This window comes from Acanthisitta chloris, unplaced genomic scaffold (genome assembly GCF_000695815.1).
Source record: "Acanthisitta chloris isolate BGI_N310 unplaced genomic scaffold, ASM69581v1 Scaffold11427, whole genome shotgun sequence".
Classification (NCBI taxonomy): domain Eukaryota; kingdom Metazoa; phylum Chordata; class Aves; order Passeriformes; family Acanthisittidae; genus Acanthisitta; species Acanthisitta chloris.
This window is the reverse complement of record NW_008680943.1, coordinates 2,566-16,152: the sequence shown is the minus strand read 5'-3', so window position 1 is coordinate 16,152 and position 13,587 is coordinate 2,566. Positions and strand designations below refer to the sequence as shown.

Sequence of the window (13,587 nt, the reverse complement as noted above, 5' to 3'; positions counted from 1 at the left end):
GGCTATGCTCTCTCCCGCGGCTATGTCCTCCCTCCCCGCTAGTGCTCTTTCCCCCGGCTGATGCTCTCTCCCCTTGGCCGATGCTCTCCCCTGGCTGATGCTCTCTCCCTGCAGGCTCAGGAGCTCTGTGCCGTTCTCTGGCAAACCAGGACCGTCCCTTGGAGCCCTGTGGCACTGCGTTTCTGTCAGCTGAAGATGAAGACGGTGCTCATGGTGGCGGAGAAGCCGTCGCTGGCGCAGTCCATTGCCAAGATCCTCTCGAGAGGTGGGAGGTGTGGGGTCTGTGCCTGTGGTTGTTGCTCTGCCGGTGGCAGTGGAAGTGCTCTGGAGGCACAGCCCCACTGAGATGTGTGTGAGCTGCCTGGAGGCAAACTGCTGTGAGGGTTTCCAGGTTTTGCTGTGGTTGTGGGGAAGTTGAGGAACACTCTGATCAGTGACTTGGTTGTCTTGGGGCAGGTGCCACCTGGCAACAGTGGCTTCAGACAGATTGCAGAATTGTGTGTCACATTCTGTTTATTTTTGTGGGCTGTGCAGTTCAAGAATAAAGGAATCTGGTTTTGATATTCTATGTAGCTGTAGTGTGTGTGAGTGCATATGGTGTCTGGAAAGTGCCAATCAAGTTGCAACTTGATGTTCTGAGATTTCTGAAGCTATAGTGGGAGTTTTATATCATGTGGAAAATAAAATGAGTTGATTATAACTATGGTCTAGAAAACCAGCTGTATTTCTGTAAGGTTTCTTGGTGGGAGGGAAAGGATGGAGGAGATAATGGATAGTTTAATTTGAAAATGAAATATACTTTGAAAAAGGCCTAAAGTGATAACTAACTGAAGTAAAAACTTGATCAATGAGTAGAACTTTGTGATTTTTGTGGCCCTAGCTGTAAGATCTAAGAAAAGCGGGATGCAATTTCACACAAAATTACTTATTTCAATAGTTGTTTTTTTATCTTGTTGATGTTTATGATCTTATTTTCACAGGAAACATGTCCTCTCGCAAGGGACTGAACGGTGCATGCTCTGTGCATGAGTACACTGGGTCGTTTGTAGGACAGAGTGCCCATTTCAAGATGACATCTGTATGTGGTCATGTCATGACTTTGGATTTCATAGGTATTTGGCTGTACATAAGATGCTTTAACTGATGTGCCTTATAGAGCTGTCAAGGACTTCTAATAGGAAAATACTGCTTGTGGAAATAATTCAGGAAGGCTTTTCAGGAGAGATGTAGAGTGAAAAGGAGAATGAAAAGATCACTGGTGGGCAGCAGTTGTAGATTTTTATTCCTAGTTCTGATTGACTTGCATGACCTCAGTCATGTCACATACATTTTCTGTGGTTGAATTACATCTCTAGGAAATCAGGGGAGATGAGGCTCAATTTGTTTACCTGGAAAAATGTTTGATACTTAGGATGAAAGGTGATTAAAGAATGCAGAGTCCAAAAGGGTATTCTCTGAAGCATTGTAGGGTATTACTGCAAAGCAGAGATCTGGGGAGGATTATGGCCAAAGAATCCTGCCACTAGCTTGATTTGAACAGTTGGACTGATCATGTGACTGTTGTAGTTCCTCTAGTGATAATTGCCTCAGAAGTTTCATGAGGGCTGGACATTGAGTTACTTACACCGTGCTTTAGAGAGGTGCAGTTTTGTGTCATTGCTGAGCAATATTGCTGACGTTACTTGAGAGAAAGGAAAATGAACAAATGCATTGCTATGAGAGGTGGCACAGGGCACTTTAGGGCAGAGACATGACTGGCCATCAGTAATGAGGACTAAAACAGAGTGCAGTGTGCATGTTATATGTGCATGGGAAAACAAGGAAACAGCTCCTCCCCTTGGCCTGACTGTTTGTACAAGAGAAGGTGTTTTACTAGCACATGTTAAAAGTTCTGAAAAGTGATTAGTATCTCTTTTCCATCATATTAGTATTTTTTTCCTTTCAGATGTCATGTTTCAAAATGATAGCTGCAATTCACAGAATAAGCTAAGGGGTCCCTTGGTGTACAGCAAAGCAAGATGTGTTAGGGTAGAAATTTTGAAAGCCAAGTGTTTTGCACAGTAAAGTTGTTTTTTGTTTGTTTGGGTTTTTGTTTTTAAACATGTCCTTGGAGCTCTACTTAATGTACTTTCGCTTTTCAGGAAAATACAACAGCTGGGACAAAGTGGATCCAGCAGAACTTTTTAGCAAAGCTCCTACAGAAAAGAAAGAAGCCAATCCCAAACTGACCATGGTGAAGTTTTTACAGGTATTTTTTTCCTATGAATAGTATTTGAGAGATATCTTTTTGTCTGTGGTTTCATCTGGAGCAGATCCATCTTCAAGGATTCTTGGTTCCTGTTCTTCCTCTTTAGATATGAGACCTTTTTTCATCCTGCCAAGATCAAGAAGTGAAATTACTCAGTGGTTCTGGAAAGCAATAAAAATGATTAATAAATTTGAAAGAGCAATGTAGCATTCTGCTATGAATTAGCTTTGCTTTCTAAAAATAGATCTGATAACTTCTTGTCACAGTTAGAGCTATTTTACATGTTTTGCTGTTTCTTACACTGGCTGAAATCTTTGCCTTGTTTAATTCACTTTTGCCATAGCCCTCTGAATTTTTTGGCTGTTGGTATCTTCTCAGAACTGGAGCATTGGATGCATGTTTAGCTTCTAAGAGCAAATGCAACACACTGCTTATAAATGCTTTCTTTAAAATAAGTCCATGTTGGCTGTTGCTCACACTTCACAAGCTCCTCTGAGAGGAAAGTAGGAGTTTGGTTGCTTTGGCAAAATAATGCTCATTCTGAAGGACAAGTATTTGTGGTGTAAAACTGATTTCTGTCAGATAGATTTAGACTTACTGTTATCTTTATGAACTAGGAAAGCATTTCCTGGGCTGGTTTGTTGGTTTGGGGTTTTTTTTCTGATTTGGAAATTAAGGCCCAGTAAGGGAAGGGGGCTATGCCCAAGGCTGCACATGCAGACTGGGACAGTTTGAACAGACTTCCACTGCTATAGAGCTATGCTGGTGTTTTTCAGAAAAGCATCTTGTAGGCAGTTTACTGGTCCCACAAAACACAGCTTGTGTCTCCCTTCAACCACTGTGTAGTAACCTGCAGATTTGTTGTCACTTCTGCTTTATTCTTTCAGTCCTTTTTGCACCAAGTAAATTATCTCCAGCGCTTCAAAACAGAAACAGGAAGTTTGCAGGCAGTGAGGAGGTAGCTGGTTTTTATGAGTTGCTGAAGAACTGTGCTAATTTTCTCACAGGTGGAGGGAAGAGGCTGTGATTGTATTGTCTTGTGGTTGGATTGTGATAAAGAAGGAGAAAACATCTGTTTTGAAGTAAGATTTAAATTTTTAAGACTTATAATACCACAGTATATTTGTCTGTAACAATACTATCAATGAACTGTTTTATTAGTATACAGTAAAATTCAAACTAAAGTTCAATAAAGTTTTAAAGGCATGGGGGGCAATGGTGAAAAAACTTCCGTGCTTTGAACCCTGTAAGATGTCAGTTCAAGTGTATAAATCAATTTCATAGATGTTGCTCGTTTGAGATGATCAATCAGGTCTCTTAAATGCTAGAACATCGCAGTGCTTTGAGAACTGTTCTGTATTCCACAGCTGGAGTGGTTATTTTTCTGTCCTTATAAAACTTCATCTCTATTATCTTTTGTTTATTAAGCAATGAGATGCTTTTGAGCCCAGAGGCTGCTTTTGGGTGTAGAGTTCCTGCAGGAATTTGGTCTCTGCACATAAAAAGTACAGAACTAAAACTTTGCCAACAATTTTTTAACATCCTATTCCCAGAAGTCTATGTGAAGAGTGTTTGTTTGTTTGTTTCTGTTTAAAGAAGCACATTTTATCAAGTAATTGCTTTGAGTTCTTACATACCATGGTAGCATAACTGGGTCCTAGCAATACATAGAATAACTCCAAGTAGACACTGGTACATGCTCACCCAAAGGTGCTGCAGCTGCACTGATGAATGTCTTTGCACCTAGCCAAGAGTAGTGATTTTCTTCCAGCAGTTTCTGTATAGCAAAGAAATCCTTCAGTTTTGCTAAATCTTAATGCATTTGTGAGTGGACAGACAAATGTTGCTCTAGCGTATCAGTTAGTGCATTGGCAGGACGTCTTGCTGAATTAAGAGAGTAGTGACATATTAGCAAATACTTCGTGGATTTTTTTCTTTAGAGAGAAAAACTGACTGAAGCCTTTATCTTTCAAATACTCTTAAAATATGCTTCTGATTTTCATTAGGTTCTTGATGCTGTTCTTCCTGTCATGAACAAACCTCGTGGCACAGAGAGGACAATTTACAGAGCTAAATTCAGTTCCATCACTGACACAGACATCTGCAATGCCATGAATCACTTGGGAGAACCCAATCGCAACGAAGCTCTGTCAGTGGATGCTCGCCAGGAGCTGGATCTGAGAATTGGCTGTGCCTTTACAAGGTGACAGCTTGGATTACAGGCTGGTTTATGAAAGGTTCAGGAGTATTGCTCTGTCCACTCGTGGTTTCACCCCAGCTGGAAACCAAGCTCCACACAGCTGCTCACTCCCTCTCTCCTGGTGGGATGGGGGAGAGATTTGGATGGATAGAAGTGAAAAAACTCATGGGTTGAGATAAATGCAGTCTAATAGGTAAAGCAAAAGCTCCACACACAGGCAGAGCAACATAAGGAATTAATTCACCCATGGGCAGGCAGGAGTTCAGCCATCCCCAGGACAGCAGGGCTGCATCACCCACAGTGGTTACTTGGGACGACAAACACCGTCACTCCAAATGTCCCTCTCTTCCTCCTTCTTTCCCCAGCTTTATATTGCTGAGCGTGATATCATATCATCTGGAATATCCCTTTGGTCAGGTGGGATCAGCTGTCCTGGCTGTGTCCCCTCCCAGCTCCTTGTGCACTCCTAGTGTGCTCACAGTGGTGTGAGAGGTAGAAAAGGCCTTGGCTCTGTGTAAACCCTGCTCAGCCATAAGGATAACACCCCGGAATTATCACCACCAAAACACAGCTCCATGCTGGCTGCTCTGAGGAGAGTGAGCTCTACCTCAGCCAAACCCAGCACACCACAAAGTATCTCTCAGAACTCTAGTGGCTGATTCTGCTCAGCATCAAACTGAGCAATTTTATGCAGAGACAAATAAAAAGAACTAAAAAGTTGTGTTATGGCTTTACCTGAGCTAGGTAAAGTACTACTGGCAACTGTGGTATGAGCTTATGTTATAAAGTTCTCTTACGTTTCTTGAGGAATAAACAGAATTCGGTGAGGCAAAATGATTGACTTCATTAGCTGTAGGAGATGTTGTTTCTCAGAATGCTTTTTTTTAAATGTTTGAATGATTTTATTGATGACTCATATGTGCGTATGTTAATGAAAACTTTTGCTTTTCACAGGAGTGGGGATATTAATGTGCTTGTTCCTATTTTTTGTGGGGTTTTCCCCTTCTCTTAGGTTTCAGACTAAGTATTTTCAGGGGAAATATGGGAATTTAGACAGCTCCCTCATCTCCTTTGGGCCATGTCAGACCCCGACACTTGGATTCTGTGTTGAAAGGCATGACAAGATCCAGTCATTTAAGCCTGAGACTTACTGGGTGTTACAAGCTAAAGTAAGTTTTATAGTACTTGTTTGTGTATAAGTAACATATATTTTTACAGAAGAAATGCAGTTGTATTTTCATTTTGCTCATTCATAAATTTGTAGCTGCTGACAAGAATTCAATGTCTGTGGTTTACTCGTGTTCTCATTCTGTTCACATGTGTGTCACCACTCTCAAGAACAGATTCCAGGATGTCAGTTTTGTATTAAAGTACTTATTGTCTGCTGCTTATAAGAATTCTTCAGTGCTAATCATCTAAGCTTAGATTCAGCCAAAAAGACTACTTAAAATGGTTTTCTTTTGTTCCCTGGGGTCCTTGAACTGACTGTTGTTAATTTGAATCCAGGAATTAATTAGGCTGCCAACAAACATTGGCATTGCTGAGTATTGGAATTTTAAAGCAAATAAAATGCTCATTGTGTTAATTGGCAGTTGAGTCCTCTCAGTACTTTGGCAGCTTAGAGCAGTTTTACAGCCTTGCTGCTGTCCAAGCTCCGAGAGCAAACCAACAGGGTTTTATGGCTTGTGATCACAAGGATTTTTTAAACAAATAAGGGCTAGATGGTAAGAAGTTGCTGTTTTTGGATTTTGAAAGTGAAAAAAAAGATGAGATCTGATGTCTACTGTCACCTCTTCTGATATGTCTTGTGTGTCATGCTAAGAAGTACTTGGTGCCTGTTTTCAGAGAGTTTTTGTACTCTCTCCTATTGATTGCTTAATGACTTAAACCATGACCTAGTTACAGTTTAATACAAACAATTGATTTTGCTAAATCAAAATGGTAAACTTTGAATTTCTGCCCATTTCTGCCTTTACTGTTTCCAGCACTAAACAGGAACAGTATTTCAGGTCACTGCAGGAATAGTTCTGGTCATTCCCCAGAACACTCAAAAACCTCTGTGAAAAAGAACACAACTGCATGTTTGAAGCACTTGTGTCCTGGTGTGGGTTTGTCGTATATTTGTCCTAACAAATCCTATATGTCCTAGGATTTGCTTGCTGTATTATTGTCTGGAATATGCGTTCCCACACTTCTTGTAGTAGACCTGGTGGGAATTAATTTTTTTTTTTGATAGGTGAACCCTGAAAAAGATAGTTCTCTCACTTTAGACTGGGACAGAGTGAGGGTGTTTGATCGTGAGGTTGCTCAAATGTTCCTGAATATAACAAAGGTGGCAAAAGAAGCAAAGGTAAGGGTATTTCCTAAGTGTCAGCAGAACCATATTTCTTGTAAAGGAAATGCCATTTAATAGCTCATTTGCTGCATATCGGGGGGTTGTTTTTGTTAAAGAATGTAGAATATCTGTATCTTGTTTTTTACTTCACTCAGATTGAGTTTTTTATTGTAAGTCATGTTATATTGGTGTGGTCATCTCAGCAGAAGCCTCTTCTTAATATTGGCTTTGGAAATGATCGTCACTCATGATAGGACCCCTTCCTTACTAAACCTGCTGGGAAACACTGTTCAGATCTCTCTGAGCACACCTCTTATTTCCCCTGAGACATTGTATAAATCAGAATTAATTATATGTAGGGCAATATTCCTGCAGTTAAACTTTTAATCATGTGTATGGTATGGTCTTTATAGCCAATTAACTTCTAATTCTGCTCTGTTCAGTACTTGTTTGACATTATGTTTGGATTTAAGTGCTTATAGACATCCAGGTTCAAAGACTGCTTGAAGCTTTTAAAAATCTGGATCCTTATAGTTAGGACCATTACTTGGAATGAACACTAAATCCTTGTGGCACTCGAAGTATGTGCTGAGGTAAATGGGAAGTAAAGATAGCAATAAGCTGCTTTGCTGCATTCCCAGTTAGTTACAGACCTGATCTAGTCCCTAGCACAAAGTGACTTATGGACTGTAACTTTAGAACTTGGTAAAATGATCTCCAATCAGATTTTCTAAGTAAAAAACACATTGATGGTTTTAAGAAAACAAAGCAGGTATGAGAGGAATCGACAGTGGCAGGTCAGATACATGTTTATGATTGAAATCATACATTTACCAGTCACTAAACTTCAGAACTTTAACTGGGAAAATGCTGTTTTCTAGGTAGAATCTGTCAGTAAAAAGGAGAAGGTGAAGCAGAGACCACTGGCTCTGAACACGGTAGAAATGCTACGAGTGGCCAGTGCTGCTTTAGGTATGTGCAAAAGTTCAGAGTTTCATACTGTTTTAAACCAAAATGTTTTGGCTTCTCAAACAAAATCAAGGACATATCAAATATAGTTTGGTGGTTTCCTCTCCCTATAATACATTGCTCTGGGGGAAGAATCAAATTTAGAAAGCTTGTCAAAAGTGAAATGTTTGGGAAGATCAAGGTGACATAAGTCTTAGGCAAAGGACAAACCATGATTTATTTAAATGCTTGCATAAGGTATACATTCAGATACAGCAAACCATGGTCACTGTGATGTGTAGATGATCTTTATTTTCTCTTATCCCATCTTAGGAATGGGTCCACAACATGCCATGCAAATCGCAGAGCGTCTGTATACTCAGGGTTATATTAGCTACCCTCGAACAGAAACTACCCATTATCCAGAAAACTTTGATTTGAAAGGATGTTTGAGACAACAAGCCAATAATCCCTACTGGGCAGAAACTGTGAGTACAAGAAGCAAAACCTGTACTAACAGATCTTTCTCTAGCCTGTGTTTTAGAATAGATCTTACTTGGTATATTATGACCTTTAGGCCCTCAGGAACAATAAATATCTGTAGTTGCTTTTATTTATGAATGTTGTATTGTTACAGGTTTGATCTGAGTAAGCAATTTCTGTCTTCACCTAGGTAAAAGCACTGCTGTCAGAAGGCATTAATCGTCCAAGGAAAGGCCACGATGCAGGAGACCATCCTCCCATCACCCCGATGAGGGCTGCAACAGAAGCAGAATTAGGTCTTAGCAAAAAACCTAAAAGTCTCTTCTCCTTGATCCCCTCATTCAAACACATTGCAGAACTGGGAGATGGGCTGGCTAAATTGGCAATCCTTCTGAGAGTGCATCAGCTCACAGCTCATGTCTGTGGGACATAGGCAGGACATTGCAAAGGGAACTGGACAGACTTGTGAATGTTATTTTCTTTTAGGTACCAGTTTTTCCTGTGACACCTGTGGGAAACTGGTGCCTTTAAGAGCAGATTTTAGAGAGCTTCAGGACTCAAGTGTTGTGGCTGAGGTGTTGTTTGTCCCCAGGTGGAGACGGGTGGCGACTGTACGAGTACATAACTCGGCATTTCATTGCCACTGTCAGTGCCGACTGCAAGTACCTACAGACAACCATCTCCTTCAGCATTGGCCCTGAACGATTCACCTGTGTGGGAAAAGTGGTAACTTCACCAGGTAAGGCTAATCAGGAGTGAGTAGTTAGCTACAGATGTATTTTTTTCCCATTAATACACTGAATTGGGTCTAAAAGTGAAGCTTTGAGGACAAGTGCAATTGTGATGACATTTTTTGAGCTATCAAAACCAGAGGCCAAATCTTGTCTGCATTTCCATACCTCGATTATGGTACAAAAAGTGTTATTTTTCATGTAGTAGTCTGAAAGATTTAATGCCACATTTGCCAGTGTGAAGACCAGTCTTTTTACAGTAAATGCCTTGTGGGGGATAATTACAGAAATGCAGATGTTTTTCTCTTAGGCCTCTGTAAAAAGAATATAGCACCACTGCTGAGATTTTTATGGTAAACTGGGCCAAGAGTTGCATTATTGCATTAATATGGCTTACTGTTTGTTTTTCCTTTTTAAGAAACTCTTCCCATCATTTTGGCACTGTGCTTTCATTCTTTGAAAGTTTTTCTTTTTTCAATCATCAGACTGGTTCAAGTCACACACAAAATGGATCTGATGTGATGGATTGAGAGATACTGCATTTCTTCAGCATTCCTGGCCTTGGGTATTCTCTGCCTGGTACCGCAGATGCCTCTTGACTTTGATCTGTATAATGCAGCCCATGTTAAAGCTAGAAACCTATACTTTGACCTTCTGAAAGCTGTGAAGATAAGCTCTCGTCGTTCTTGTTTGTTTGTTTCTTTGCCTCCAGGGTTCACAGAAGTTATGCCATGGCACAGCATCCCATTAGAAGAGAGCCTTCCCCACTGCGAGAAAGGAGATCTTTTTCCAGTTGGTGAAATAAAGTTGCTGGAAAAGCAAACCAGTCCTCCTGATTACCTGACAGAAGCAGAATTGATCACTCTGATGGAAAAGCATGGCATCGGTAGGAACTTGCTTAGATTCCGTTATCCTGTAATACATCATCCACCAAGAGTGCAAAGAGTCTGAATGGCTCCTCTGAAGTCTCTCTGTTGGTTATGACCTTTCAGTGTGCCTTTGGATAGGTACAGTGATAATCTCTTCCCCTTCAAACCACAATGCCTGTAGCTCCTCTCAGCAGATGGTAGATTGTTTCTTCTCCCACGTTCCTTTCCCTTTCTTATCGTTATTTTTAGTAGTTTCTGGTTTCTGGCCAAAAGTTTCTGGCCAAAGCAGTATCCTTTCATAACACGTCCTTGTCACTTCTCTGTCAGAGAGAGTTGATGTGTGGAAGGATGCATCTCCCTGTTCTTAGGAATGATTCCTAGTCTTTACAGCTTGCTTGAGCTTTGCTGACTTCAATTATCCTTCTAAATATCATTATGCAATTTACCACAAAACTACTTTTCTTTATCAATCTGACTTGTTTCCTTTGATGTATTTTAATAAATTTGCCCTTCTTAGAACTGCAAAGGAACATTAGAGTTACTAGAGAGAGAGAAGTTATGCACTGGAGGTCGGGTAATAGTAAAATGGTATCTGAATTCTAAGCAGTCTTGGGAGCCTTATAATCTGACACGAATCCAGAGAAGTCAGAAGTGAGTCATTTGGTGAAAACTGTTTTGTTCAGGATGGATCCGTTGTTTTCCTTTGTGTGGCAGGAACTGATGCCAGTATCCCAGTCCACATTAACAACATTTGCCAGCGAAACTATGTCACAGTGGAGAGTGGTCGGAGACTAAAGCCCACAAACCTTGGCATTGTTCTGGTTCATGGCTATTACAAAATAGGTCAGTTACACGCTTTGCCCTTTCCATCCTCTCACCTTCTTTTCCCTTCACTATGTCAAGGGCTGTTGTCACTGTATAAGTAGCATTTCTGTCTCAAATGATGCATCCAGGAAAACATTACTAATTCCAAAGACTATAATAATTAAAATTTGTTTGTTTATTTCAGTCTCAGTTTATGTATGGAGAGTTTCCTACCTCCATTTTTGACCTTTCATTGCTGCTGTCTCTGGTTTTCTGTTAGATGCAGAATTGGTTCTTCCTACGATCCGTAGTGCTGTAGAGAAGCAACTCAACTTAATAGCTCTGGGTAAAGCAAACTATCATCAGGTCCTGGAGCACACCCTTGACATTTTCAAAAGGAAATTTCACTATTTTGTGGATTCTATTGCAGGTAAAACTTTTGATATGTGAAGTTCCCTATGATTACATAACTGGTGCGCGGAAAATACTTATGTATTAGATTCCTTTCAGAGGATTAGACTTTCTGAGAAGTTGTACCAGAATTGGAAGTTTGCAGTCAAACTAAGTTGCTCTCCAAAGGGAAATGGACTGAATCATGTCTCCAAAACTCTACTTCAGATTTATTTTGTGACTGTGTAGTGGTGAGGTTTTGAAAACTTCAGAGTAGCTGTCTCTAGTGTGTCTGTGCATGCTCAGTGCAAAATGCTGTCTATTTAAAGTCTTTGTAAACAAGAAGAAGCATTGTGAATAAAATACTTTAATTCTCCCTTCTTCACAGGTCTTGTAGATGATTTTGTGCAAGGTTTCCTCTTAAGAGCTAGAATTCTAATATAAATGTGATTATTTCTTTCACAGGTATGGATGAACTGATGGAAGTGTCTTTTTCACCCTTGGCTGCCACAGGTAAACCCCTTTCCCGCTGTGGTAAATGTCATCGGTTCATGAAGTATATTCAGGTAAGTTTACCTCATGCTTGGAATTTATCTTTCACTTGCTGAGGGCATTGAGTAGTAATTCCTTTTCTATTATTGGACTTGGATTAAAGTGTGGTTGTCAGAATGCATTTCTAAAACAAAAAGCTCGATGGATGTTTCCATGGGAAACAAACCAGAGAGCAGCTGCAGCTGGATTTGCTGCAAGTTTTAAACTCTTGATACAGCTTGTTCAGGAGGCTTGTGTTGTGTCTGCAGGCCAAGCCGAGTCGCCTGCACTGCTCTCACTGTGATGACACCTACAGTCTCCCCCAGAACGGCACCATTAAACTCTACAAAGAGCTGCGTTGTCCCCTAGATGACTTTGAGCTGGTGCTGTGGTCATCTGGATCCAGAGGGAAGAGCTATCCACTGTGTCCATACTGTTACAACCATCCTCCCTTTAGGGACATGAAAAAAGGTAGGAATTCTGTAAATGCAGGAATCACCCTCACTTGAAATAAATTAGGTACAGTCTACAGATTGTGCTTTTTAGGAGATTGGAAATCAAGTTTTGCTTAGTATAAAGTGCTGTTCAGATTAGATCCTACATAACTAAAGTTCATTAGTTAGACCAAAATTTATTAGTTAACTCATTTTTAAGTATTTGTTTTCTTTATAAAAGAAGTTTGCTCGCATACACTGTAGGTAAGCTCCATAACACTCAGCATGCAGTGAAAGACACTAAGATACCGACACCTTGCAAATTGGAGTAGGCTTGGATAGGACTGTAAACAGAGACCAGGTCTTGAGAGTACTGATAAATGGTATGTCAAAAGCTGTTGAAAGATATAAGGAGGGATAAAAGTTGCAGTTAGTTTGGTAACTGAGACCAGAATTTACTTGAAATAGTACATTGAAGCTCTGAGTAACAGGAGCTTTTCAGTACCTTTTTATTACTATCTTTTAGTTAAAAATGTCTTGGACTAACAGTGAGTAGTGCAAATATAAAATAGCAGTTAGTTAGGAACCATGCATTTGATTGAAAATATAATTAGTTTTCATCACTAATGCATCTAATCTGCCTGTACTGTACAGTGGCAGTAGCTGGCAGTTCTGAAAGCCATTGTAGAGAAATTTTTGAGCAAGGAATTATTCTGAGTCTATGAAGAGGCAAATTGCCATTTTGGAAGCAGTTCCATTCTTTAGAAAACTTAGGCTAAGTGTCTTTGACTACTGTGTCTGACTTCCTTCAAACTGGGTGGTGTGAGCAGTGAGACAAAGGGTTCCTTGTGGTATGGTTTTAATCTTCTTCCCCCAGGAATGGGCTGTAATGAATGCACCCACCCCACGTGCCAGCATTCTCTGAGCATGCTTGGAATTGGCCAGTGTGTTGAGTGTGAGAATGGGGTGCTGGTGCTGGACTCGACATCAGGGCCCAAGTGGAAGATGGCCTGCAACAAATGCAATGTGATTGTGCACTTCTTTGAGAACGCCCACAAAGTCCGCGTGTCGCCGGAGACCTGTGACCTGTGTGAGGCAGCACTTGTGGACGTGGATTTTAACAAAGCCAAATCTCCTTTACCTGGTGATGAGACGCAGCATTCGGGCTGTGTGTTCTGTGACCCTGTGTTTCAAGATCTGGTGGAGCTGAAACATGCAGCCATGAGGCACCCCATGCACCGTGGGGGACAAGGGAAAAGGCAAGGTCGGGGAAGAGGGAAAGGTCGAAGACCTGGTGGAAGACTCAACCCAAAGAAACCCAAGGACAAAATGGCAGCTCTGGCTGCTTACTTTGTATAATGGCCAGACAACAGGAAAATAAACTTCTTATAAAAACTGGTTTCTCTTTGAGTATTTTTGGTCTTCACTGCTTTCCTGTTCTTAGAACAGTTAAACACTTTAGGTTGTTGTATGCCTTGATTTAATCACAAAAGAAATTCTTCTGGATGATCTGTTAGTAACTGAGTAAGCTTTTAATTGGGATTCCTTCATACAAGAGGAGCTCACAAACAGTAGGGAGACTCAAGAAGTCTACCTGGACTGTTACCTGTAGCT

The 13,587-nt window shown here is 40.7% G+C and overlaps 1 protein-coding gene across 1 annotated transcript; it reads left to right on the top strand.

Annotated features, from left to right (window-relative positions):
- Positions 1-178: 178 nt before the first annotated feature.
- On the top strand, positions 179-13,343 carry TOP3B (topoisomerase (DNA) III beta). Its single transcript, XM_009077913.1, has 17 exons — positions 179-265; positions 981-1,112; positions 2,142-2,248; positions 3,256-3,330; positions 4,255-4,451; positions 5,461-5,617; positions 6,685-6,798; positions 7,665-7,755; positions 8,065-8,219; positions 8,405-8,510; positions 8,807-8,953; positions 9,658-9,831; positions 10,529-10,657; positions 10,899-11,048; positions 11,474-11,574; positions 11,809-12,010; positions 12,851-13,343. The coding sequence occupies exons 1-17, from the start codon at positions 196-198 to the stop codon at positions 13,330-13,332; spliced, it is 2,589 nt and encodes an 862-aa protein (XP_009076161.1). The 5' UTR covers positions 179-195; the 3' UTR covers positions 13,333-13,343.
- The last annotated feature ends 244 nt before the right edge of the window (positions 13,344-13,587 follow it).